The 26,545-nt window shown below is 36.0% G+C and overlaps 1 protein-coding gene across 1 annotated transcript; it reads right to left on the minus strand.

Annotated features, from left to right (window-relative positions):
* Positions 1 to 192: 192 nt before the first annotated feature.
* On the minus strand, positions 193 to 23,921 carry LOC144976990 (pre-mRNA-splicing factor 18-like). The gene is made up of 10 exons (XM_078921649.1): positions 23,733 to 23,921; positions 19,637 to 19,741; positions 19,425 to 19,502; positions 18,904 to 19,014; positions 17,459 to 17,611; positions 15,071 to 15,139; positions 12,972 to 13,112; positions 12,091 to 12,162; positions 11,429 to 11,584; positions 193 to 8,635 (listed from the first exon to the last, which is right to left on the minus strand). Exons 1-10 carry the CDS (start codon positions 23,796 to 23,798, stop codon positions 8,540 to 8,542), a joined length of 1,047 nt encoding a protein of 348 aa, XP_078777775.1. The 5' UTR covers positions 23,799 to 23,921; the 3' UTR covers positions 193 to 8,539.
* Between the last annotated feature and the right edge of the window lie 2,624 nt (positions 23,922 to 26,545).

The following is a 26,545-nucleotide window of genomic DNA, read 5'->3' on the forward strand; positions in this document are numbered from 1 at the left end:
GCAAGAATCGCAGGTCAGACAAAATAAGTAATTCATTCAGACAATGAGGAACAATGAAACGGTATGGGGGAAAAGACAAGTAATCCTGCCCACATGGAGGCAGATCCCACCAATTTTAATAAATAAACACGATCTCCTACCAACTAAAAATAAATTAACTAATAAATAAACAAATAAAAATGAAACTAAGTCTTTGTTTTTTTCTAGTACTTTTATTGAGTCATTAAAAAACAAATATGTATGAATATGAATAAACCGTTGTCATTCTCATAACTGTCCGATAAAAATGTACACTCAAGGATCAATGTTGATTTCTTTTATTGAAAAACCAAACCATATCAATAAGACCAAGATACCCATGAACAGCAAAGTAACAAGGAGATTGCAGAATTAAATATTGCATAGCGGCCAACTTTCCAAAGAGCTAAAACGGGACACCCTTAACAAGCAATACAGTCAATACCCAAAATAGCAGTATGTTTGGACTTTTATATAATATTATCTAGATTTAGAGCCTTTTCTGTTCCTTGTTTTTATTTGCGAATCAGAAAAGTATAGTCCTGGAACATACAGTGGTCACTTCCATACTTATATATACAGTCCAATTCTTATCTATTTATTAAGTTATCTAATTTTCTTTTTTTCCTCCCTTCTATTTAAATGTCTCCAGATTGCCAAATCGATTCAGTCCGATTTTATCAGTAGTTAACCACTATAAATATTGCATGTATATTGTAGGGCTTCAGAACCGTAAGGTCCGTAGAGCCAGTTTCTCTAGCATTTAACAGACAATTAGTTTTGTTCCTAAGGGTTTTACACCCTTGCGACACATTTAGGTCAAATCAGCACCAGTAACGAGAAAGAAAGTACGATAGTAAAAAAACAACAAATCAAGATTTACATTTAAAAGGACCAAAGAAACAGTAAGACATAGTGGACTGGTTCAAATAGGAATCAGAAGTAGATTTCAATAATATAATATCCGTGTACTTATCACATTTGGTCGACAGTAAACACAAGGTCAGAGACGAGTGACAAATGTGAACCTACTCAAAATAAAATACAATGAACATCTGTAAACGATGTCATATCTATTTTTAAGCTGCCGACCCCAACTGAAGAAAAAGTGTAGATCTAATTTTGACTGTAAAAAAAGTATAATTTTGAAAGAAAAGGTGTAATTGGACAAAACAAAGGCATTATTCTTAAACATATATCACTCAGGCCTGTAAACCGTCTTTCCCAAAATTGTCTGTTTTGTTTGTTTTTAAGGGTTTTACGGCGCTTGCAACACATTTAGGTTATATCAGCGCCAGTAAAAAGGAAGAAAACGGGATAGTAAAAAAATTTAGAATTACAATTAAAGCACCCAAGAAAAAGTAAGGCATAGGGGAACTGGGAACAAATAGGGATCAGATGTAAATTCCAAGAGCACACCACCAATGTACTTAGTTTGAGATCACCTCTAAGTCTCATCCGGACACAAGCACAAAATCCAACAAAGAGGAATACACTCAAATGCTTACATTATACATTCAAAATGACAAATATAATAATACATAACAGAGAGATGATTTACAAGGACAAAAATATCATCTCCCAAAACAATAACTATGCATTTGACTGTTTCCCTCCCAGCTAGGACTCCGGTCAGGGCCAGGACAAAACCAAGTAATCTCATTCCACGACAAAGACAGAAAGCATGTTGGAAAACAGATATAAGGGGATAGAAGACACAGTATGTACCCCCCTGCCCACTATGGGAGGTCAGGAACCCCACCCAGCCAAAGTGTCTGCCCTGCCATCCCTCCCAAGTCCAAGAATATAACCAGATTCAGTAGGCTACTGGTTGAGAGCGCTCAACGCTCTATTCCACGGGGCAAACGGAAATTCTACACCCCTTGCTGGACAGCAGAGTCGGAAGAGCTGTACCAAGAGTACCAGCAGACCCTGTCCCAGGACGCAGCCGATAGACTACTTCAGTCTCTGGCAGAGGGAAGGAAGCAACGGTGGCAGGAGACCGTGGAAAGTCTCGACTTTACACACTCCAGCCGCCACGCTTGGCGTTTGATAAAGAAATTGGACCCAGATCGGAATTTCGCGAAGGCTGCACCGGAATGCGAGGCAGACACAATTGCCAAGAACATTAAGAACCGTAGTAAGCGGGTCCCTAATCAGGCTTTTGAGCGCGGTGTCCGCAAGGCGTACCGCACGATTTTGGACTCGCTACCTGCGGAGGAGTCGGACTGGACGGCCCCGTTCAGTCCCCGAGAAGTGGGTGCAGCCATTAGCGAAGTGAAGAATGGCAAAGCAGCAGGGATAGATGGTGTATATCCCGATATGGTGACGCATCTGGGCCCCAGGGCACGGGCCTGGCTAGCAGAGGCAATGTCTGACATCCTTGCAAAAGGAAAGCTTCCACAAGTGTGGAAGCACGCGAAGATAGTTGCCATCCTGAAGCCAGGGAAGCCGGCGAAGGAGGCAGACAGTTACAGACCCATATCGCTGCTGAGCTGTCTTTACAAATTGTTGGAGCGTGTTCTATTAAACAGATGGGGGCCGGTCCTAGACGCTGCCCTGCCCAGGTGCTGTGTTTATAGACCTATCAGCGGCGTACGATACGGTCTGGTGCGATGGGTTAATGCTCAAACTTGCAAAAATCATAAGGTGCAAAAAGACCTTGAAGTTGTTCTCTTCGATCTTAGGGGAAAGGCAATTCCACGTCGCGCTGGGAGACGTCACGAGCAAAGTAAGGAAATTGAAGAATGGGGTCCCTCAGGGGTCGGTACTTGCGCCAATGTTGTTTAACGTTTACATTAGCGATATGCCGAACACTTCCTCCCTGAGGCTGGGATACGCAGACGACTGGGCACTCGTTACTCAGAGTAAAGTGTGGACCCGTCTCGAGAGCGTACTCAGCGAGGACGTCACCAGACTCAAATCCTACTTTGACAAGTGGTACCTGAAGATGAACACTTCAAAAACCGTGGCCACTGCATTTCACTTATGCAGTGGTTGGCACACCCGTAAACTGAATGTCCTAGTCGGGGACCAGCCACTCCCATATGAGCCGCGTCCAAAATATTTAGGGGTGACGTTGGATCGCAGCCTTACCTATCGGGTGCATCTCGAAGGGGTTGCCCGGAAGATAGAGAAACGCAACAGTCTTCTGAGGAAGCTGGCGGGATCGACTTGGGGCGCTAGCCAAGCGCTCCTGAGAACATCCGCCCTGGCACTATGCTATTCCACCGCGGAGTATTGCACTCCAGCGTGGGGTAGAAGCAGAAACGTTGAGAAGGTGGATGTAAAACTTTGCAAGTCGATGCACATAGTGTCGGGAACGCTAGCAACAACCCCTAGAGAATGGGGCCCGATAATGGCAGCGATCCAGCCCCCCGATGTCCGGAGGGAGACCATTACGGGAAACTGGCTTAGTAAGATCAAAGAGAGAGGGAATGGGGATACCCCTCTCATGCGCATAATGAACGGTGCCCCCGTTTCGAGTCGAAATAAGTCCCGGCAACCCTTGTACGCAGAATCCCTGACTACGGACAGAGCTGCACATACGAGATGGAAGTCGGTTTGGACGAATTCAATCCCTCGTGGGGGCGGGGACCTACACTCCTCTAAGCTTGGTGAGAAGTTGCCAGGCTTTGATACCAGTAAGAGGAGACACTGGGTAGCTGCGAATCGGCTTCGGTCGAGGAGCTGCCTAACGGCCGGTGCGTTATATCAGTGGGGTCTAACTTCCTGTCCAATATGTCCACGCTGTGGGCAAGAACCCGAAACGGCAGAGCATCTAGTCGAAAGGTGTGTTGTGACGATGCTACCAGGCGGGTTTGCGACGGTGCACGAATGCGGACCGGACTTTGCTGATTGGGTCGATCGTCATAGCATAATAGTGTGAACCATAAGAAGCAGCCAAAGTGTCTGATTAACCATCTGTTACCTCAGCAGACATTGATCATAGAAAAACATGTCAAACATCCTGTAAGAGGTATCACTCTAATATGCCTTTAAAAAGTCAGCCCCTTGGTACTGTAATTCATTCTGGCTTTGTAGAATAGATACTGATGACGACAAAAAACGCGCAATGTGAAACTAAGAACATCATAAACGCGTGATTGGGTAGAGAAAGTGTATTAATACGCCTTTTTGGCATAAAGTTGGCAGATCTGAAAACCCAAGGCCCCATGTGGGGATAAGTGGACAGGTATTAAAGAAATGTTCTGAACAGATCAGGTACGTCTATACGAATTTATTCCAACGTTCTATCGACGAATCCACCATTCCCTCAATCTGGAAAGTGTCGACAATCTGTCGTTCCAACCATTCCAAAAATAAAGCGCATCCGACCAACACGTCCAGTGGACAGGATCCCACTAAGAGGAATACACTCATATGCTTACAGAATAGAGCCAAAACAGAAAGCTTAACTAACAAAACATAACTGAGAGATGATTTACAAGGAAAAAAATATCATCTCCCAAAACTTTAACTATACATTGACTGTTTCCCTCTCAACTAAGGACTTCAGCAAAGGCCATGAGAAAAACAAGCAATCTCATCCCAAGACAAAGACAGACGGCAACTTGGAAAACAAATAAACGTTCAGATGCTTTAAGGACTGCATGCTCAAAACGTTTGCCACTCCAAGTAATACACGATGGAATTTTCAGAGCAGGTTGATAGCCAGTATCCATAAAACAAAAAATGAATTTCTTGATTGCTTTGAAAATATGATAGAAAACCCTTCAATGTGGGATGACATAACAGTAAGAGAAACTTGTGAACTCCAAAGAATTCTGGAAGACAAAGAATTCATTTACCTCCTTGATTTTTTCCACACCATATTTTAATCACGTGGAAGTACTTTATAATTTATTTCAAGACAGATTAAGTAATGGGGCGGACTCAGCTAGATGTGTAGATGCCTTTGTTAAGACCATTCAGGTAGTTAGGGACATATTAGACGAAGGACCAGTAACATCCGGCTAAAAGAGGAAACAGACCAGTTCAAATGTTAAGGCTACAGCTGCTGAAGTCTGTGATGTCCTCATGACGCATTTAACAAGCATGCTTATTGACAATACATTTTTATCTTCTTTTGCTATTTTGAATCCCATTAAATTCACCAGCTTTTGGGCTCAATTTCCTGAAGCACATTTTGAAACCATTATCCATAAATACCCATATTTAGAATCTGATAAACTGAAAAGTGATTTTCCGGTGATTTATCTTTCTTACTTACTTATCTGAGCCAGCGACCACCTGAGCTCTAGCCCTTCGGTCTTGTGCCATGACGTAGAAGTTAAACGTCTTTTGTAGTTGTTCCAGGTGACTATAAAGTGTGTTACTGATGCTTGGATTTGGTGGGAGGAATGTGCATCTCAGGTCTTCAAGAGGTTGACATTCAAGCAAGTGGTGTGTTACTGTTTCATTGGGGTGTTGAGATAGGGGGCAGGAAGAGGATGTGTCTTTTATAATTTTGCTTAAATGGTTGTTGAGCGGTATGTGTTGTGTTCTTAATTGAAAGATGATGCTTTGCTGGTGTCTTCTGAGCTTATTTAGGCAATCAGTCTTTACAGGAGTGGTCATATGGGAAAACATACATCTACCCGTGGTGCTCATTGCCCAACTGTTCATCCATTCTTCTCTCTTATTTGTTTTGATTATTTGTTTTGCTGTGTCTAAGGATACTGGAATTGATGGTTGTAAAGGTGTTGATCCGAGTCTGGCTAGTCTGTCTACATTGTCATTTCCTGGTATATTTGAATGTCCCGGTATCCACTGGAGAGATAAGTCTACTCTGTGTGTTGTAAGGAATTCATCTAGTTGAGATCTTAAACTATTGAAGGTTGAGGAGAGTTTATCTAAATCTTTGAGTCTGTGAAGATGACAGTGTTTTGAAGTTTTGAAGGGTTTAGCTGAAAACAGAAGAGAGGTGTCGCAGTGAGGCTTCTATTGCAACTGCCTCTGCCTCGTAGTTTGAGCAGGAGCTTCCGCACGAATTGTGGATTTTATCACAGGTTTTATCTGGGTTTTCTACTACAAACCCATATCCAGCATTATAAGTTCCTTTGTGGGCAGATCCATCTGTGTAAACATGTATCCAGTTGTCTGGGTATTCTTGTATTGTCTTCATTGCTAATGTTTGTATATCTGATTTGTTTATATTTCTTGTTGTTTCTTCTATGAGTTAAGTCTTTATTTTTAGAAGTTTTAGTTCGGCAAATGGAGGTTTTTGACTGATTAAAAAATATTTTTCTCTGTTTTCTGGGAGTCTGTGTCTTTCATTCAAGTTGTTAGCAATGTGTAGCAGGGATTTTTGTTTTAATCTTGTTCTTGGTTTCCATTTCTCTGCCAGAATTCTGTTTGGATGGTTTTCCTCTTTCGTTTCTATCTTTTGACCATTTCAAACACTGCTGATTCTCTGCGTATTTCACATGCTGCTGTGGGTGTTGATCTCAGGGCACCAGAGATGAAGCAAAGGGCTTGGTTTTGTACTCTGTCCAAGGTTTTATGTGTGTTTTTACTACATACATTTTGGAGGGCTAAATTGTAGTCCATGACGGAACGCACATAGCCTAAATAGAGTTGTCGAAGCGGGTGATTTATCAAAACGAAACAAAAATTGTCAATCTGTAACCAAAGTGCTGTCTACCATTGTTGATACTGGCCTGCAGACTAGCTTAACTGAAAGCAAAAACTTCTAAAACTCATCATCACAACACTTTTGGATTCTGCTGAACTTGAACGTTGTTTTAGCAAACTGAGAAGAGTGAAAAATTTCTTGTGAAATTCAATGAAACAGAAGCTGTTAAATTCTTTGATGAGTTTGTCAATTCACAAAGTTGAAAAAGATGCCATTCCAGATTTCAATAAGCAAATTATAAAAAGATTTGAAGAGAAGAAACATCGCCGTGCAGATTTTTTTTTCAAGGACTAAAAGTATGTCATTTCTGTCATAGCTTTTTTTTCTCTTTTGAATATACATATATCACATATTGATTGCATTATCTACCAAATCCAGTCCCTTAATTGGTGGACAATTTCAGATGAGATAGAATCTGACACTTCAATGTTCACTCCTGTGATTCCTGAATTGGCAGAGCCGATTGTACCCATGGGTTTGGGTAGGGACAATATTGAAACAGCAACTTCTGCTTCAGGGTCTGCTGACTCACCGCCTTGTAACTGTTCTTTCAATGACGGCAAGCCATGTTATTTACTTTTCTCTCAAAACGATATAATGGATTGCAGAATGCAGTGTGCTGCCCTTGATAGAAAAGAGCTTCACATGTTTATCCTCGGAAAAATTCAGTCTGGATTACACTCTGGAGTCTCTGACACGAAGTACGAGGAAGTAGCGAATAAAGGTCAGACTTGATTATTTTCATTGTGGGCACATAATTTTGTCGCAAGATGTTTTTGCAACTACATGTGATTGAAAAAGGTAAACTTGACGTTCTCATATCAAATTTCCACTCCCATGGAATAGAAGCTAGGGTTCACAAAAACCAGAAGCGTTTACCATCACATTCACTCAATTATGAGGATGCCAGACGAGTGGTTGACTTTATTATAAACTATGCTGAGATACATAGCATTCAGCTTCCAGGAAGGACACTGAAGCCTTGGACAGCAGATGCTACAAACTAACAATGACAACTGCAAAAAGTAAGAGCCATTCCTAAAGGCATGCACTGTAATTCCACCTGGGATTTTCGATCGCCCTTGGTACATAATTTTACACAGTTCATCTAGATAGCAATTGACCCCAATAATTTTGGCTAATATCGCACAAAATGAAGAACGGCTCCATACCAAATACAGAAGATTTCCGAACCAGAGCCCTATCCCAAAAGAAAAAACACATGACAATCCTATAAAATAATGAGCCCATCTTATCACAAACTAGAACTTTTGGCATTAACTCCACCAATAAAAAATGAGCATGTGTATTTTAAAATAACTTGACATAAAGGATCTGACTATGGCTCTCTGATAGTACATGATGTCTCGAATAAAATGGTCAGCTAGATCTTTTCTTATGATAACTGCAATGCTGACCCAGTAACATTTATTCCAAAATAAGGGCACTGTTCAGGTAATATTTTCACAATCATATGACCTCTATTATTCATAAATGACTGAGACACTCTTACCAATACATTTAAGAAATATGTATAATTGTCTGTAGCTGACTGAGAAAGATAAATAAATCAGCATAAAATTGAAATATTTTGCATTGTCCTTTACATATTTCACCCGGAAGTTGTTAAGGTCACTTTCTCTTTAACACTTTTAATTGAACTTCAAGGCTTTACACAATATTGCGCTGGATTTTACTGCTGTCTGTATCAGAATCTCAACAGAGCAGATGAATGCACTTTTATTCACTTTCAATCTTAAGTTTAACTAAAAAACACTGGCAGAGCCTAAATCCATCAACCAGCATATCCTTAGTCTTATGTGGCAGTGAGTGCATAGTTTAGAGCAATCTTGATTTTCCTTCCACTCTATATAAAAGAAAGTGTCACGAAGTTTCAGTGGCAGTCCTCAAAAAGTTGTAGCTTCTGGATGGATCCGTAGGGAATAGAATCTGGCACTGAGTCATAAGTCTTTTAATTGCCTGTAAAAAGAGAATATAAATAACATGAAGCATGTAGTATGATTCAAATGAAGGAGTCTACAATCTGCAACACAAGAAAGATTGGGATAATATTAAAAATTCTTGAGCACATCTTTGCACTTACAAGTACCTCAAAGAAAATGAAAGGCAAAGGGATAGGTTGAAACAGAGAATGAAAATCAATATTAAGAGCAATCTTTTTGTTTAGTCTGAAACCGCTTCAAATTACTGACCCCACTACATAGGGATGCACAGCATCAAAGTGCCTGTGCAGAGACGCCAACTTTAAATTTGGCTCACAGGAGTTTCAGACTCCACTCGTAGGAATTTCAATGCTGAAAGAGGAATTTCCGCACACAAGAAAAAGGAATTGGAATGGTATTTGGCATTGTGTTTACATATTGTATAGTTCTAAATAGATAACTAATTAGAATTATATTATGATATATAAACACATTTTCTTATTTCAAATGAAGTAAAGCGCCAAAACCTAATGGTAGAGATTGTAGTACTGGTGGTAATGAGGATGATGTGGTGTTAGTGGTTGTAGTAATAGTAGTAGTGATGAAGATGTGATAGTAGTTGTTGTTGTAGTAGTAGTGATAGTGATGACGATATGGTGTAGGTGGTAGTTGTAGTAGTTGTAGTGATGATGATGTGGTGGTGGTATAGTGGTTGTAGTAGTTGTGGTCGTGATGATAATGATGGGGTGGTGGTTGTAGTAGTGGTGGTAGTTGAATTAGTAGTTGTAGTGATGATGATCTGGTGGTGGTATAGTGGTTGTAGTAGTTGTGGTCGTGATGATAATGATGGGGTGGTGGTTATAGTAGTGGCGGTAGTGATGAAGATGAGGTGCTGGTGGTGCTTGTAGTTGTAGTGGTAGTGATGATGATGTGGTGGTGGTTGTAGTAGTGGTAGTAGTGATGATGTGGTGATGGTGGTTGTAGTACAAATGTTAGTGATGATGATGTCGTGGTGGTTGTAGTATTGGTGGTAATGATGATGATGTGGTGGTAATGGTGGTTGTAGTAGTGGTAATGATATTTTTGTTGTAGTGGTGGTTATAGTAGTAGTGGTAGTTGCAGTGCTGATGGTGTGGTGATGGTGGTTGTAGTAATAGTGGTAGTGATGATGTGGTGGTGGTGGTGGTGGTTGTAGTAGTAGCGGTAATGATGATGTGGTGGTTGTGGTTGTAGTAGTAGTGGTAGTGATGATGTGGTGGTGATTGTGGTAGTAGTGGTAGTGATGATGTGGGAGTGGTGGTTGTAGTAGTAGTGGTAATGATGATGTGGTGGTGGTAGTTGTAGTAGTAGTGGTAGTGATAAAGTGGTGGTGATGGATGTAGTAATGATGATGTGGTGTAGGTGGTTGTAGTAGTAGTGGTAGTGATTTTAGTTGTAGTGGTAGTGATTGTAGTTGTAGTGGTAGTGATGATGATGTGGTGGTGGTTGTAGTAGTAGAGGTCGTGATGATGAAGTGGTAGTTGTGGTTGTAGTAGTAGTGGTAATGATGATTTGATACTGGTGGTTGTAGTACTAGTGGTATTGATGATGATGTGGAATTGTGGTTGTAGTAGTGGTGGTAGTGATGACGATGTGGTTGTGGTGGCTGTAGTAGTAGTTGTAGTAGCAGTAGTAGTAGTAGTAGTAGTAGTAGTAGTAGTAGTAGTAGTAGTAGTAGTAGTAGTAGTGGTAGTAGTAGTAGTAGTAGTAGTAGTAGTAGTAGTAGTAGTAGTAGTAGTAGTAGTAGTAGTAGTAGTAGTGATGATGATGATGTGGTGGTGGGGGTTGTAGTAGTAGTGGTAGTAATGATGATGTGGCAGTGGTGGTGTAGTAGTAAAGGTAGTGATGATGATGTGGTGGTGGTGGTTGTAATAGTGATGGTAGTTGTGGTTGTCATATTGATGTGGTGGTGGTGGTTGTAGTAGTAGTTGTGGTACTGATGATGATGTGGTGGTGGTGGTGATATTAGTAGTAGTGTTGGTGAAAATGATGTGGTGGTGCTTGCAGTAGTAGCGGCAGTGATGATGGTTGTAATACTAGTAGCAGTGATGATGATGTGGTGGCTGGAGTGGGGGGGGGGGGGGGGGGGGGGGTATCCTTGGAACAAATTGATCTCACCAGAATTTGACGGAAGTTGCCCGGAACCCGAAATGTTTTGCTCCACACCGGAGTTTTTTCCGGTGAAACCGGAGTTTTGGCATCCCTGGCCTATGCATATTGCTAAGCATTATTTTCATAAGAGAAATGATTTACAATTAAGCAATTATCATATCTGATTGTCTCCGATGTGTAAAGATTCCTGAAAATGCCTAAGCAATACCAAAAAAATTCTTATAAAGATATGGGGACAGGGGATTCACCAGGAGTTTACCTCAATCACTAGAGGATGTAACATGCAACATCCAGAATGTTAAATAATTTGAATGCCAATCTCTCTTTTTAATTCTTTTTTTTAATTGGTAAGCCTTTTCAGTTGAAAAAAAAAGAGAAAAAAACAAACAATATTAATAATTTTACAATAATTAAAAGAAAAAAACTCATTTTATAAAAGACATGTAATTATCTCATATGGTGGTTCGATGTGAAAATTTATTATGTACAAAACTTAAAGTAGATATAACAACTACAATGAACAGGAAAAATATAGAGGTGAACAATCAGCTGTACTTGAAAAGGCAGTTTGTATATATCCACCCAAAAAATAAAAACAAAAACAAAAAAAGAAAAAAACAAGAAAAATTAGTTAACACCCTTCCTTAGTGCTATGTTAAAGTGATCTGAAAAGGAATACCTGAATATACTTCCTTTGGGTTTCGTCATTGAGCACATGTGCAACATATCTTGAGGAAATTTTTTCACGTCCAGTACGAGCATGAATACCAACCATAGTGACACCAATTGGCCAAGGAGCATTGCCAATTGCCATCTCAAGGTAAACATCATTAGCCTGGATGTCAATGATGATAAAATAAAGAATAAAAATTATCAAATTAGCTAACACATAAAGCAATAGAACTTTTCAAAAAATAATTTAATGAAAGAGGAAAAATTGCTTTATTATTTGAGGATAATTATTTACAGCAAAACTTACAATATCATTAAAATCTTTAAAAACTTAAATAAACTCAACTTAAAAGTCAAATACAAGATTGCTACACTAGCAACAGGAAAAGTACAAAATGGATAAATAGAATACATAAATAAATAATATTTAAATCACTTCCCTACAACTAGTATTACTACTACTACTACTATTACTACTACTGATATTATTATTAATAATAATAATGATAGTAATAACAACAACAATAACAAAAATAATAACAAGAATAGAGTAGCAAATAAGAATTTTGTGGGAGAAGATTCCAACTCATGGTGTGTTCACTATAGCAGAGATCATACAATGCAAATCCTCATCAATGCTCGACATTACAATGTTTTCATTGAACTTACCCTTATATAATTTCTGTCAATCATATATTGTACAATTTCAGCAATACTTTCCAGTAACCCTTCATCCACACCCTGTTTTGAGAGGAAAAAGGTATGCAAACCTTAAACAAATTCAAGCTTTTATGCTGTCAATCAATTACATATATTTATATAAATGTAATGCATGAGGGTCAGTACAATGAAACAACATTCTGTGTTCAACAATATTTGTTAAAGCTTTATCAAAATTTAATACAGACTCTTTTAAAAATGCTAACACGCAAATGGTAAAATAGTTTCTCTTTCTCTGCGCATACCCATCTGCATGGCACTGTAATATGCCAACACCAAAAGATGTTTTAAAAGAATATAGATAATCAAATAACCCGGTATCACCAGAAATAGTCCATCATGTCCAGTGGAATTTTAGGGAAAATAATCCACCTCCCCCTTCCACTTTGTATAAAATAAATAAATAAATAAAAATACAGATGTTTTAGATGGGGATCAAACCTGGGATTCCCCTTCGCCACAATGAAATCCATTCGGCCATTAACCCCAATTATTTGTTAATGTGTTGGAAAATGCATTTTCTCATATTGTTTGTATTAATACTGTGAAGGTTTTTGAAAGTGTATGATGTTGATGTGGAAGAGTAAAAGGTACTTATATTGTTAAGAACTTTTAGATTTATTATTATTTATCTTGTATTATAACCCTCTTAGTCTATTTCTATTATGGTGTGCTATGCCATCCTATCAGTTACATATACATCAACATATAACATTATAACACACATGAAATCCAAAGGGACATACATTTAGTCAAAGGAGGGCATAATTCAGTCAAACTTTGACCAGTTAGGATAAACTAGAGAGGAGCACCAAAAGCTATTCGCTTACCTTGTGTTTTAATTTTTTGAATAAAGGTTTGAGGTATGAAACTGTCTGAGAATGTGTTGCACTGGCCATTTTCCCCTTAATAGTTCTCTTCTCCTCTTGAGGCCTTTCATTTAACTGTTGTCCCCACTGCCTCAGAACAAACTTGAATCAGGAGAGATTAAAAACAGAGGTATGCAATTAAACTATAATCACAATATGACAATAAAAATGTATCAAACATTTAATTTAACCATCATTTTATGGTAGATGATGGAAGGTACGTGCAGTAGTAGCCCTTAAATGTATAAAATATGACCATTTGTAAGAAAAAAGCAGAACAACATGAGCGTTTATTAGTGCAATATCCTTTAAATATGTTCAAATTGCTTTACAAGGTTTCTCTAGCCAACAGCAACACTTGAAATGCAGGACTAGAAATGATACCTGTTAGGTAATATTACATTTTTTCCCCCTACAGAAACAACACTATGGCCAGGTACTCATTTTACACATGAGCAGAGTGAGAGAATGTGAGTAACAAGATGTCCAACCTGAAATATCATACCTTTAGAATGAAGTCCCGAATATGTAAAAAATGCACCTGAGTACTCAATTGGAAATCATCTTTGTGACTTTCATCGAATTGCAACTAATTAATACTAACAAGTTGAAGATGACAAATGTTAGTCCAACTCTTGAATAGAATCAGGTTTAGTTCCAGCACATTTGTATCGTATTGAAATTTAAACAGACAAAACAAAGAAAGAATCCAACTGCCTTAACTCAGGCAAGGACCAAGAAACAAGCACAATTGTAAAATAAATGAAATAACTAAGGATGTTTAGAAATGCATAACTGCCAACCAGGTACATCATGAGAGGGAGTTTTGGGATAAAATATTAGGGAGATTGCTTATATTTATTTTCCTTGATGCAATATAATTGTAAATAGTAATAGTACATAGTTGTAATCGCAAATCGAACCTCTAAATACTGGAGAATGCCTGCCTCTATGTACTTTGACAAGATAAACACGCCTAAAAATGAAGTATACTTATTTCTCTTGAACCTAACTTTTTTATAAAAGCTTGCTTGAAAAAATAAAATAAAAAAAGACTCAGATCAATAATGATTTTCTTAAGGATCGAGTTTATAGTTCACACATTAATAAAGGGAAGTAATCATTTTAATGTTAAATCTTTATAAGCATTTAATTTTTTGATTGAATACCTTCCAATCAAAGATGTTGATTTAATTTCAATTTTTAGTTAACACAATATTTGTCACAAATAGTGAAAGTATGAATAATGTCTGAGAACAGCAAAAGTGCATTCGATGCTAACATGCATATTTTTATGCAAATCCTTAATACACTATGAAAAGGTTTAGTGAAAAACTGGCGTCATATTCAACTAAAAGTTGTTGAAAACCATTTATGAAAGAGAGGTATAATTCAAATTGAAGAGCTACATAGGAATGAAGAATATGCTGTATTGATTCAACCCCTGCTCATGATCTCTCCTCACAAAAAAATTTCCGACTTTTTCAGACCTATCCGAACTAAGAGTCAAATTTCCGACTGTATCTGACTTATTCGACGTCGCTGGACACCCTGAGTAAAGTCTTTTCCAAGGACTCAACTATGCGCTGCTCAGTCCAGGATTCAAATCCTGGACCTTCTGGTCTGAAGGTGAGCGTCATATCACAAAACCACAAAGCCGCACAAAACACAATGGAAACTAATGTCATCCCAGTGTCTGTAGCATTTAAAAGACAGTAATAATTGCTTGGTACTCTTTGGATAAGACATTACACTATCGCAAAGTACATTCCATGTAATTTAACAGACACAACAAATTACTACAGGCTGGAGCAGGACTATGAAAGAAAAATAAAGCCTTGAATACACCAGGGCTGACATCAGTTCCTTTGCTTGTGAGGCAAATGTTCTACCCACTGAGCTATTTGGACTCCAGCACTACATAAAAAATTTATGATCAAAATTAGAATGAAATCTATTTTTTTTAAAATAAAAAATAAATTTTTAAAAAGCTGTAGCCAAAATAAATACTTCCAAAGATATCCCATTTTTTATTTAGCATTTCAGCTAATAAAACTTACCTTGAAATACCGTAGAATATTTTCATGATCTTTATCTCTATCACCCTTTCCAAGTTCATCTCGCATTCTCTGAAGGAATAACATTTTTTTTAATGGATAAAAGAAACAAATAAATATATCTGAATGTCAACAAATCATCTGTCAGAACAATGTGTTTATCAGAAAACAAGGAGTAGGTCAAGGTCAAAAGAGAACGGCTTTGCAATTCCTATCTGAGCCTAGATCTTTGATAGATACCAGTCAAAAAAATCGATTGTTTATTACAAAGCCAGATTTTTAAAATTTATTCTTACACTGCAAAACAAGTATTGTTTTAGCACATCAATATATAGGAAACAATATTCCCTGTGTTGCCATGAGGTCAGTGTAAAAAATGAATGTATCATAATCCTTCCATTCTGACATGGCACCCACCAACCACCAGGACATGCCCATACTTATTCGTGGAAAATTCCATCAAATTCCCGGATAAAGTGTGGTACATCCGACACTCATTCACCTGCACGGATCGTAACCCAATTTACGCTATAATCTGCAAACGTTGCCACAAGACATACGTGGGAGAAACTGGCAAGAGACTAAGCGACAGGTTTGGACAACATCTGCGGTCTATTGAAAACGACCAGGACAAACCTGTCGCCCACCACTTCAATGGGTCCAGTCATCGAGGATTGCACGACATCCAAGTTGCCGTCCTTCAGTTCTGTCACACCACTAAACAACAAAGAAAATATAGAGAGGCAGAACTGATACTAAAACTGAACACCCTTTCACCTCACGGCATGAACTCGAGATTGGACCTAATTTAAATATTATACTACCTTTGTCTCTTGCCCTCCCCCCGCCCCATCCCTCGTCCATTTCCTTATTAATCCAGTACATTACACTTTGACTAACAACTACTACCATACTACTAACTTACTACAACAACTACCTACTACTACTACTACTACTACTACTACTACTACTACTACTACTACTACTACTACTACTACTACTACTACTACTTCTACTACTACTACTGCTACTACATACTACTACTATTACTACTGCTGCTGCTGCTGCTGCTACTACTTATAATAATAATAATAAATAATAATAATAATAATAATAATAATAATAATAATAATAATAATAAATAATAATAATAATAATAATAATAATAATAATAATAATAATAATGAAAGTACTTACTGTTCCTTCTGCTACTGCTGCTGCCACTAATGATTATACTTTTACCGACATCCCTTAATTATTATTTTTTTTTTTTAAATATTTTTTTGGTATTTATTTTCAATTCTATTATATTTATTTTCCAACAATAGTCTACACATTTTTATATTTCATTTTATATTTCACTTTCTATAAACTGCATTACACAGTTCCTCCCCGCCTCCCCTCTTTTCACTTAATTAATTGCACACTTTTAAGAAATATCTAGTATTCTATTTTAATTCGTGCTTCCTTACAAAGCAGCATAATATTTCCTGCCAACCAATATTTTGTTTATTCATCTTAACTACGCCACTACCACATCATCTCATTCATCTGTGGTGTTTCAATCATCCTGTTTTGTTGATAAAGGGGATACCCGAAACGTTCATTTGATCTGTTTTTGTAATTAAATTGAAGCTTACATTCAACTTCACGTTATTATTTATACCAACCACCAAGGAAGGTGTTTCTGTTAGATACTTGACAACTCTAAACTTTGAAAAAATCAAGAGAATACTTGTGTTTTCCATAACGTGACTTTCTTTGGCAGATTTTATAAAGAACTTAAAATGTAAAAAAAAACAAAAAAACCCACGATATATGGCAATAATTAAAACAAATGAGTACTTTATGTTTCAATCTCAAATCAGATCTCTGGAGTGAACATTTTAAGATTTAAATTTGTACGAATTTCATCTTCAGCTGACAATGGTTTGTGTAAAACAAGATGCCTTTTTTGATAGAAGCATACAACTTGCAACAACGTGACATTATCTCACTCCGAACAGTGACAGTAAATGACATGTCATATCACTGTTTATATGTGACCATTATGTTATGATATTAATCATCATGCACTCTGTATTACTTTGCTCTCTGATATATGATCTTTTTCTATTGGCATTTCAAAGATGTAAATAAAAATAATTAAAACATGAAACAAAAACCTGAAAGTAAAAAGGAAATATAAAAAAAATTAAATTATTGCCTCCTTGAAATTCTTGGTTAAAATAATCAAGCATAGATCCCTGGAACTAAAGTTTTTTGTAAATATTTTGACTCTCTGATAAAGTTGGCAATACTGACAAAAGAACTCTTGTCTAACTGAGTCAATCATTACATGTAGAAGAAGAAAATTAATAATTCAATAAGTTGATTAACCTACACACTCACCTGAAGGTCTTCTAAAGTGGTCCCATCATCCTTGACATTGACATCGGTTGACTTTGAAGTCTCATCCAACCCTCCACTAGACTTCATGATTTCATTCAGGTAATCCTGGTCTACTTTCTCCATGGCAGCTTGGAAATCATTAGAGTAACCACCCTGGAAAGTAATCAATTATATTTTTCATTCATTGTGTTCTTTGTGCTTTTTATGAGTTCTGCAACAAGTGCAAAACTTTTAGGTCATTTCAGCACTAGTAAAAATGGAGATGACTGAATGGTCAAAAGATTCTGATCTAGCCATCAAACACCAACGAAAAAAAGTAAGATAAAAGAGATAAGTTCAATCAATATCAGAAGTAGCTCCAAGATCTAAGACCACTTTCAAATCCCAAACTGACACTTTGAAAGGATCCCTACTCCAAAGTGTACACTATTACTGTTGTCAAATAGCATTAATCCAACGATAACATAAAATGGAGAGATGATCTATAAGAAATAAATACTTTCTCCCATAAAAGTTTAAAAAGATACATCTATCCGACTGTTTCCCTCTCAACAAAACATCTATCTGACAGTTTCTCTCTCAGAAAAAGACTCCAGGTGAAACCTAATGGTCCTCGTTGAGAACAGAGACACAAAGTTGCATGGAAAGGACAAATGATTTAGAGAGATAGAAGAGAAAGCGAGGCTGTGAACTGATAAAGAATCTACAACCTCAGGATAACAAACTTTCTCCAATTTACTCATTTTATGCATTGAAAATCAAGATTTAAACATTATAAAGTATACAGAACCTTTAATAGCCATATACATCAAAATTTATAACATGATGTTCACTTTGAGAAGGGGGAGGGGAGGGAGATAAGAGGTCCAAATAAAATAACAAACTCCTTAAGTAATGTCAAAAGCCAGATTATGCAGCCTTTGTTCACAAATGGTTTTGGTAGAGGCAGTCCTGATCATGGTATTTCTCGATAGAAGACAGTTGGAGTCATGCAGCTGGAGTTTATCCCAGTTTCTATAGCACGAAACAAACAATGGCAATTGCTTGCTACCCTTTGGTTAGGACACTAGTCTATCGCAAAGTACTTTCTGTCAGATCTAACAGACCTAGCTACCTAATCACTGCTGGGTGGACAGGAGAGGTCCCAAAAAAATCTCAGTTTTAACCATTCAACCTTTGCATATGAAGCTGAGGTTTTACCAACTGAGCAATCAAGACCCTTGACAAACTTCTTTAGTAATTTTAAATGCAAGACCTTGCTGCTTTTGTACTCAAATGCATTTTGTTGAGACAGTCGTGATCATAATGTTTCACAATGGAAGAAGCTGCCTCTATGTCAATAGGGATGACAAGAAACAATTGAAACTAATATTTTTGCATCAATGTTGTTTTTTGGGGGGTTTTTTTTAATGATTAGAAATATAACTTGTATACATTAACCTTACCTCAAAATCAGGTTCCATGGTTTCTAATTTCTTTAATCGCTTGTAAGCATCAATGTCATCCTCTCCAAACAAACGAATAGGTTCTCCTCTCTCTCTCAATTTTTTTATGACCTAGGAATCAGAACCACAGATACCATTTCATTATCAATTCAAATAAGATACAATGAAAGGGAGGCGGGGGGGGGGGGGGGGGGGGGGTTGAGGGGTTTAGAGAAGAGAGAGAGATGAGAGAGAAGAGAGAGAGAGAGAGAGAGAGAGAGAGAGAGAGAGAGAGAGAGAGAGAGAGAGAGAAAGAGATAAAGAGAGAGAGAAAGAGAAGAGAAAGAGAGAAATAAGTGAGACAGAGAGAGAGAGAGAGAGAGAGAGAGAGAGAGAGAGAGAGAGAGAGAGAGAGAGAGAGAGAGAGAGAGAGAGAGAGAGAGAGAGAGAGAGAGAGAGAGAGGTAGAAAGTGAAAAAGAGAAAGAGACGGAAAGAAAGAGAAAGAGAAAGATTAAACAGTGACAAGCGTGTCAAAAATTACCTCTTTTCTTGGTAGCTCCAATTTGTCTGGTCTTTTACCTTCAGTCCCAAATGATGAAGACCCTCCACCATTATCTAGCTACATTGAAGAAGATAAAGAGAAATATTAATTACCATCTATGACATCATTATCATTTTACAATATACACAATACAACCAAAGTATTCTGGCTTGGTATAGATATCAAAAAGACAAAAAGAGAGTAAAGTTTACCTCAGAAGCATATTCAGGATGAATTGAATTACTATGTTTCTTCCAGTACTCTTCAGCTTGTTTGGCTGCTAAATCCCCTCTTTTGAAGTATTTCTTTTTGGGATCCTGTTGATTGATCGAGAAATAAAATGTTTCAGTAATTTTTCTGCATTTCATCTGTATAAATGCATTTTATTAATGCATACAATAATTCAATGGCAAAACTTGCACAGGTGCTCTCGAGTGAATCATGAAACAACAATACGTTCAGGCCAATGATGATAAATTGCTGGACACCTTGCAAAACATAAGGCATCCCTCTACTTAATATCATGCAATAATTTATACATACAGTTACTCAATCTTAAACTAAAGAGCAATTCCAGAAGATAATGACCTAAGACTTTGAGAACACAAAACCATTTTTAAGCTAACTTATAAAAAACAAAATTTATGAATAAAAGCATTCACTAACATTAACATACTTTCAGCATAAGTATATGACTTGCATATAAACACTCAATAATCATTTAAAACACACAAAAGCATCCTATAAATTATTCATTGAAAGTACATATTGGGTAGCTTCAATACATTTGTTTACTTAAAATGTAGAGGATGGACCATAACCAAAGCATTCTTCATTTTTTTCTCCATTAAAATCAAATTGGATATATTCTCTTATCTCACATTGTTCGTTAAGAGACAGGGGTTTGTGAAGTTTTTCTTTCACAAATATCAAAGTATTATTATGACATTACTAAAAATAGTTGCTTTCCTCTATTAGTGTCATTTTCAATTGATGATAAATGTTACCCCAAAACATTAATATAATACTAATGATGTCATTAAAACAAGGCCGGCTCTATGTCTCTGAACATTCAGGTAAACAAACTTGGACTCTAAACGCTCGGGAAATGAACCTGACCTTTAATTCTCATAACACTGTGCTCCAAACGATCGATAAACTTAAATTCTATTTCTACGAATGCTCAGGAAAATAAACTTGAACTCGAATTCAAATTCTCGAATGCTCAGCTAAATAATGCTGATCTCCATTTTCCTGAATAATCTGTAAATTGTAAAATAAGTTTATGGTAATATAGACAGAAATCATAAAATCCTTTATTGAGGAGACGAGTTTTTTCTTATTCATTTATTTATTATTTTTGTTATTGTTATTAAGAAAAAGACAGAAGAGAGATTGCAAGTTGTCAGCTGGCCAACATAAAAAATTGATGTAAATTTCTTCTTTATTTTGGGGTTTTATTTGGTACTTTAAAGTTATCTTTGTTTGAAAAATGTTTGATTTCATCTTTATTTATTGTTTGTTTATTTGTTTTTATTTTTGTTATTGTCGTTAAAAAAAAAGACAGAAGACAGAGAGATTGCAAGTTGTCAGCCGTCCACCACAAAACTTATTGTCATTTTATCTTTTGTTTCAGTTTTAATTCTCATTTTCTTTTTTTGTTCTTCAATTTTCTCTGTATCTAAAAAATTTATTAACGTTTCTGGGCAGGGGGGGGGGAGTATTTCATCTAGATCTAGAACGTGCTTCCTCCCGGTCCTTGTAGAAGTGGCAGAATGATGAAAGATGACAACAAACTCTCGTAAACAGGTAACTAGAAAAATCTCGAGAATGGAAGCCGGAAACTGTTCGGAGAAATAGTCACTTCATTTCAAAAAATGAATTTTGAAATAATGGAAGCCAGAAACTGTTCGGAGAAACAGTCACTTTATTTTTAAAAATGAATTTTGTAATTATGATTTCCAAAACATATATCTATAATATTCTTCACCCAATATCAAAGATGTTGGCCTCTCAACCCCAAAAAATATGTTTCCAATAATAATAACGGAGACTGTATCTTTAATTCTTAATGTTGCTGCAACTTTGTTTCTTGTATGTTTTTCATCTAAAATTTACTTTTTTCATTCACTTGTTTGATTGTGCTTTTGTTTTCTTTTAGTTTTGGTTTTTCTTTCTTTTTTGCTACTTAGACTAGTTCTATTGGTAGGTTGAGTGTCGTAATTTTATCCTTATTAATCTAACACAAAACTTTTTTTTTTCCTGCTCACTGGTTTTGTTTGAGTTTGATTTGAGTTTGAGACTCAACAAATTGAGTTTGGTTTTCGTGGTTTTTTTTGCGCTGTGATTATCCCCAGACACCTGTCTGGGGATAATGAAAATTCGTTATCCCCAGACATATATTTGAAACTCTGCTCCTTTAAACAATTATCCACATTCCAGAATATGAAATGTTTCCAAATGCACATAGAAATGAGGAAAGTTAATAAAATATCTATAAAGACATAAAATTAACCAACATTAAATCAGTTGTTACTACATATACACAATATGCGTCGAATTCGAAGTGGGTGTCATGGCCGAATGGTTTAGTCGTCTGCCCTGGAACTTTTACCAGAATCGACGTTGTGGGTTCGAATCCTGGTTCCGCCACTTTTTTTTTTTTTGTGTGCGAGTCTATTCTTTTCCCCTATTTGTTTGGCCTTTTGTTCCGTTTCTGAGCATGAATTTCTAAAAATTGTTTTTATTTTTTAAAAATTATTGGGTTTTTTTTCTCCTCTATCTGACCATTTGATCGCTCTCTGAATATTTCTGTTTGTTTGCTTTTAAATTATTTATTCTTTTTAGAATCTTTTTGAGATCGGAGTGGGGACGAATATGACAATTTGCTAGAAACTAGAAAGGAACCAAGAGAGAGATGGAGAGAGAGAGAGAGAGAGAGAGAGAGAGAGAGAGAGAGAGAGAGAGAGAGAGAGAGAGAGAGAGAGAGAGAGAGAGAGTTAAAAAAAAAGAATTAAGGAAAGTTAATAAAATATCTATAAAAACATAAAATCAACCAACATTAAATCAGTTGTTACTACATATACACAATATGCATCGAATTCGAAGTGGGTTTCATGGCCGAATGGTTTAGTCGTCTGCCCTGGAACTTTTACCAGAATCGACGTTGTGGGTTCAAATCCTGGTTCCGCCACTTTTTTTTCTTTTCTTTTTTTACATTCCGTCTTCTTTTTACAGAACGGTGCAAGGGATAAATGTCCCATCCATCCTCCCCCCCCCCCACACCTCTTTTTTTTAAAACTCTCTCTCTCTCTCTCTCTAAGTTCCTTTCTAGTTTCTAGCAAATTGTCATATTTGTCCCCACTCCGATCTCAAAAAGTAACTAAAAAGGATAAATAATTAAAAAGCAAACTAACAGAAATATTCAGAGAGTGACCAAATGGTCAGAAAGAGGAGAAAAAAACAAACAATATTTTTAAAAAAAATAAAAACAACTTTAAGAAATTCATGCTCAGAAACGGTACAAAAGGTCAAACAAAAAGGAGAAAAGAATAGACTCGCACAAAGAAAAAAAAAAAAGGGGGGGGGGGGAGGATGGATGGGACATTTATCCCTTGCAACATTCTGTAAAAAGAAGACGGAATTTTAAAAAAAAAACAATTTTTAAAAAAGTGGCGGAACCAGGATTCGAACCCACAACGTCGATTCTGGTAAAAGTTCCAGGGCAGACGACTAAACCATTCGGCCATGACACCCACTTCGAAGTCGACACATATTGAATGATATTGTGTATACCTATGTAATGTTGTAACACCTGATTTAATGTTGGTTAATTTTATGTTTTTATAGATATTTTATTAACTTTCCTTATTTCTATGTGCATTCGGAGACATTCCATATTCTGGAATGTGGATAATTGTTTAAAAGAGCGGAGTTGCAAATATGTGTCTGGGGATAACGAAAGCTCAGCCTTTTCGTTATCCCCAGACAGGTGTATGGGGATAACCAATTTTCGTTAACCCCAGACTCAGACAGGTGTCTGGGGATAATAATAATGACAGCCTTTTTTTGTTGTTGTTAATATTTTGAACAAAAGGAATAAAGATTGTAGTCTCTAACTAGACCCAAAACAGGCCATTTGTGAACTATGTAGATCAAAATCGTGGTCTCCCTGGTCTACTAGATACTTGCCAACTGGCCAATTCTAGGACTAGGGAGACCGTGAATGATGAATGCCGTGAATGTGGTCTGTACCATCACTTTAGTTTAGTTTAGTCACTAGACGTCTGGACACTTTAAATACTTTACATGGATGAGAGATGATTCTTTCATCTGACGCTTTTTACGCTCGATTTCTGCCTTCAAAGCATCCATAACGCAATCGATTAGGAAAACAGTGGCTTACTTTAATTTACAGACTAGGCAGTACTACGAAACATTTATTTGATCTTTTCACTTTTCACTCTTCTCTTCACACACTCTCATCAGACCGGATGTTTAGAGTTTTGACGACGTTAGTTCATATACAATTTTAGGATTGGAAATATCTCGATTCAAAACTGGCTAATAATTCACCAACACTAGATATTTCGTGAGATGAATCTCTACATTATAGAGAAGAATGATATTTTCTAAATGACACTGACTGGACAATTAAAAAGTTTTGTTGAAACTACGATCTACAGGTTGCGCCTTTCCATTTGTCTAATATGATTTCTACGGGTTGTCGTACTTTCAGGCAGGAATACCAGATAGCCAAAGTTTCTCATGGCTAATTTTGACTCCAAAAATTGCCAAATAGAATCTCCTGATCTAACTCAACCAACATACTGACATCCTTGAAAAACTCATCAGTTTTGAATGACATTTTAAAAAGAGTGAATAAACTAGAAACATCTTTTTTTAAAAGGTAGCTGGATCCTGAGATATCGCTAAAATATTTCTTTTTTTTTTAATTATTATTCAAATTTTTAATTTATGTGTTTTTTTTTTAATTTTTAATTATTCTCTTCTATCATCATTCAGAAACAAAAGAAAGCTTTTAAGAAAGCTAAATATGACCTAGTATTTTATTCTATAGAGAATTTGTTGAACGAATGCCTATATATTCAGTTTGTCCCTGACAAATATTTATTTACCTTGGTTACCACATCAACATACAAGTTTGAGCTGGACATGTGAAAGTTCTATTAAAACAGGAGACCCTTTAGCATTGGAGAAAGTTTGGAAGCATGTACACCAGTGGCGGTTCTAGCCTATTTATAGTGGTGGGGCAAAGATGATTCGGTCATATATATATATATATATATATATATATATATATATATATATATATATATATATATATATATATATATATATATATATATATATATATATATTTTTTTTTTTTTTTTTTTTTATTTTTTTTTTTTTTTTTTTCACCTTAAAAAAAATAAAATATTTCAACCACAAATAATCACACTCACAATGAAATGACAATAACAGTAGATTTTAATTATTCCAAACGTAATCAAAAATGAATCACGAAAGAGAATACAACAAAAAAAATAAAGCGACGAGACATAATGCGACAACACCTTGACAATACAAGTCCATTTCGTTCACTCGAAAAATTAAAGAGATGCTTTAATCCCTCAACGGCGATATTAATATTTCTGTTACATTACTGGTTTTCAGTAGTACGTAGTAACTTTAAAGTTTTCATCGAGAAGCAACAACAGCGATATGACTCGAGTTTCATTCAGAGCTCAAATTACATCATTTCTACTGCTCTCTTGGTGGTTAGAATATGTGTGCCGGTGGTGGTAGTGGTTGGAATAGTGGTAGCGGTGGTGGTGGTGGTGGAGGAGGAGGAGGAGGAGGAGGAGGAGGAGGAGGAGGAGGAGGAGGAGGAGGAGGAGGAGGAGGAGGAAGAGGAGACGGTGATGGAGGATGTAATTATAGTAGTGGTTTTGGTGGTGCTGTTGGTTAGAATGATAGTTGTGGAGACGATGACGGAAATTATATGATGATGTTGATATTGTTTTTATTGCTATTGTAGTACTTGTCGTTAATATTGTTGTTGTTTTTGTTAATGATGACGATGATTATGATGACAACGACGATGTCGTCGACAATGATGATTACCATACGATATTACAAAGTTTATTCAATCTTAGGCTTTCGCCAATAAATCATACAATTTGATGACAACATACATGAAGGTGGAAAAAAAATGGTAAATGGAACCAAACAATAAACTGATACCATTAATAATCACAAAAAATACCACATTCGTAAAACCACTAATACGTACAATAATAATAATAATAATAATAATAATAATAATAATAATAATAATAATAATAATAATAATAATAATAATAATAATAATAATAATAATAATAATAATAATAATATAATAATAATAATAATAATAATAATAATAATAATAATGATGATAATAATAATAGTAATAATAATAATAATAATAATAATAATAATAATAATAATAATAATAATAATAATAATAATAATAATAATAATAATAATAATAATAATGATGATGATGATGATGATGATGATGATGATGATGATGATGATGATGATGATAATAATAATAATAATAATAACAATAATAACAATAATAATAATAATAATAATAATAATAATAATAATAATAATAATAATAATAATAATAATAATAATAATGATAATAATAATAATAACAATAATAATATTACCATCATCATTACTACCACCACCATCATTATTACGTTTCCAATCAGTTTTTCTCGTTTTTTTAAAATTTTATACCTATAATAGACGAAAATTCCGGTGATTTTTTTAAAGGGTAGTTAAAATATATACGATTTTATTAACCCTGAAAACTACGATTTTTATTTTCCTATTTCAAGTAGGCAGGTCTGCTATGACAAGTATCAGTTCCATAGTCAAAAAAAGACAAACAACAACAAAGTTTATTTAATCTTAGGCTTTCGCCAATAATTCATACAATACAATTAAGACACAATAATGCTACCAATCTCTCCTCATGCATTCGTTAGACTATAACAATAACGACCGTGTTATCTTTACTCCTTACCACAGAGTTCTACTATAATATATGTTACGGTAGA

The sequence above is a fragment of the Berghia stephanieae genome, chromosome 1 (genome assembly GCF_034508935.2).
Source record: "Berghia stephanieae isolate SIO BIC M18660-M18661 chromosome 1, UCSD_Bste_1.3, whole genome shotgun sequence".
NCBI classification, from domain to species: Eukaryota; Metazoa; Mollusca; class Gastropoda; order Nudibranchia; family Aeolidiidae; genus Berghia; species Berghia stephanieae.

What these genes read in the sequence shown, in the direction of transcription:
- LOC144976990 (XM_078921649.1), bottom strand. Translation starts at nt 23,798, where the DNA reads ATGGATGCTTTGAAGGCAGAAATCGAGCGTAAAAAGCGTCAGATGAAA. An exon ending in AAGAATCATCTCTCATCCAT is followed by an intron (nt 19,742 to 23,732) that starts GTAAAGTATTTA and finishes ATCAATCAACAG; the next exon opens with GATCCCAAAAAGAAATACTT. An exon ending in ATCCTGAATATGCTTCTGAG is followed by an intron (nt 19,503 to 19,636) that starts GTAAACTTTACT and finishes TCTTCAATGTAG; the next exon opens with CTAGATAATGGTGGAGGGTC.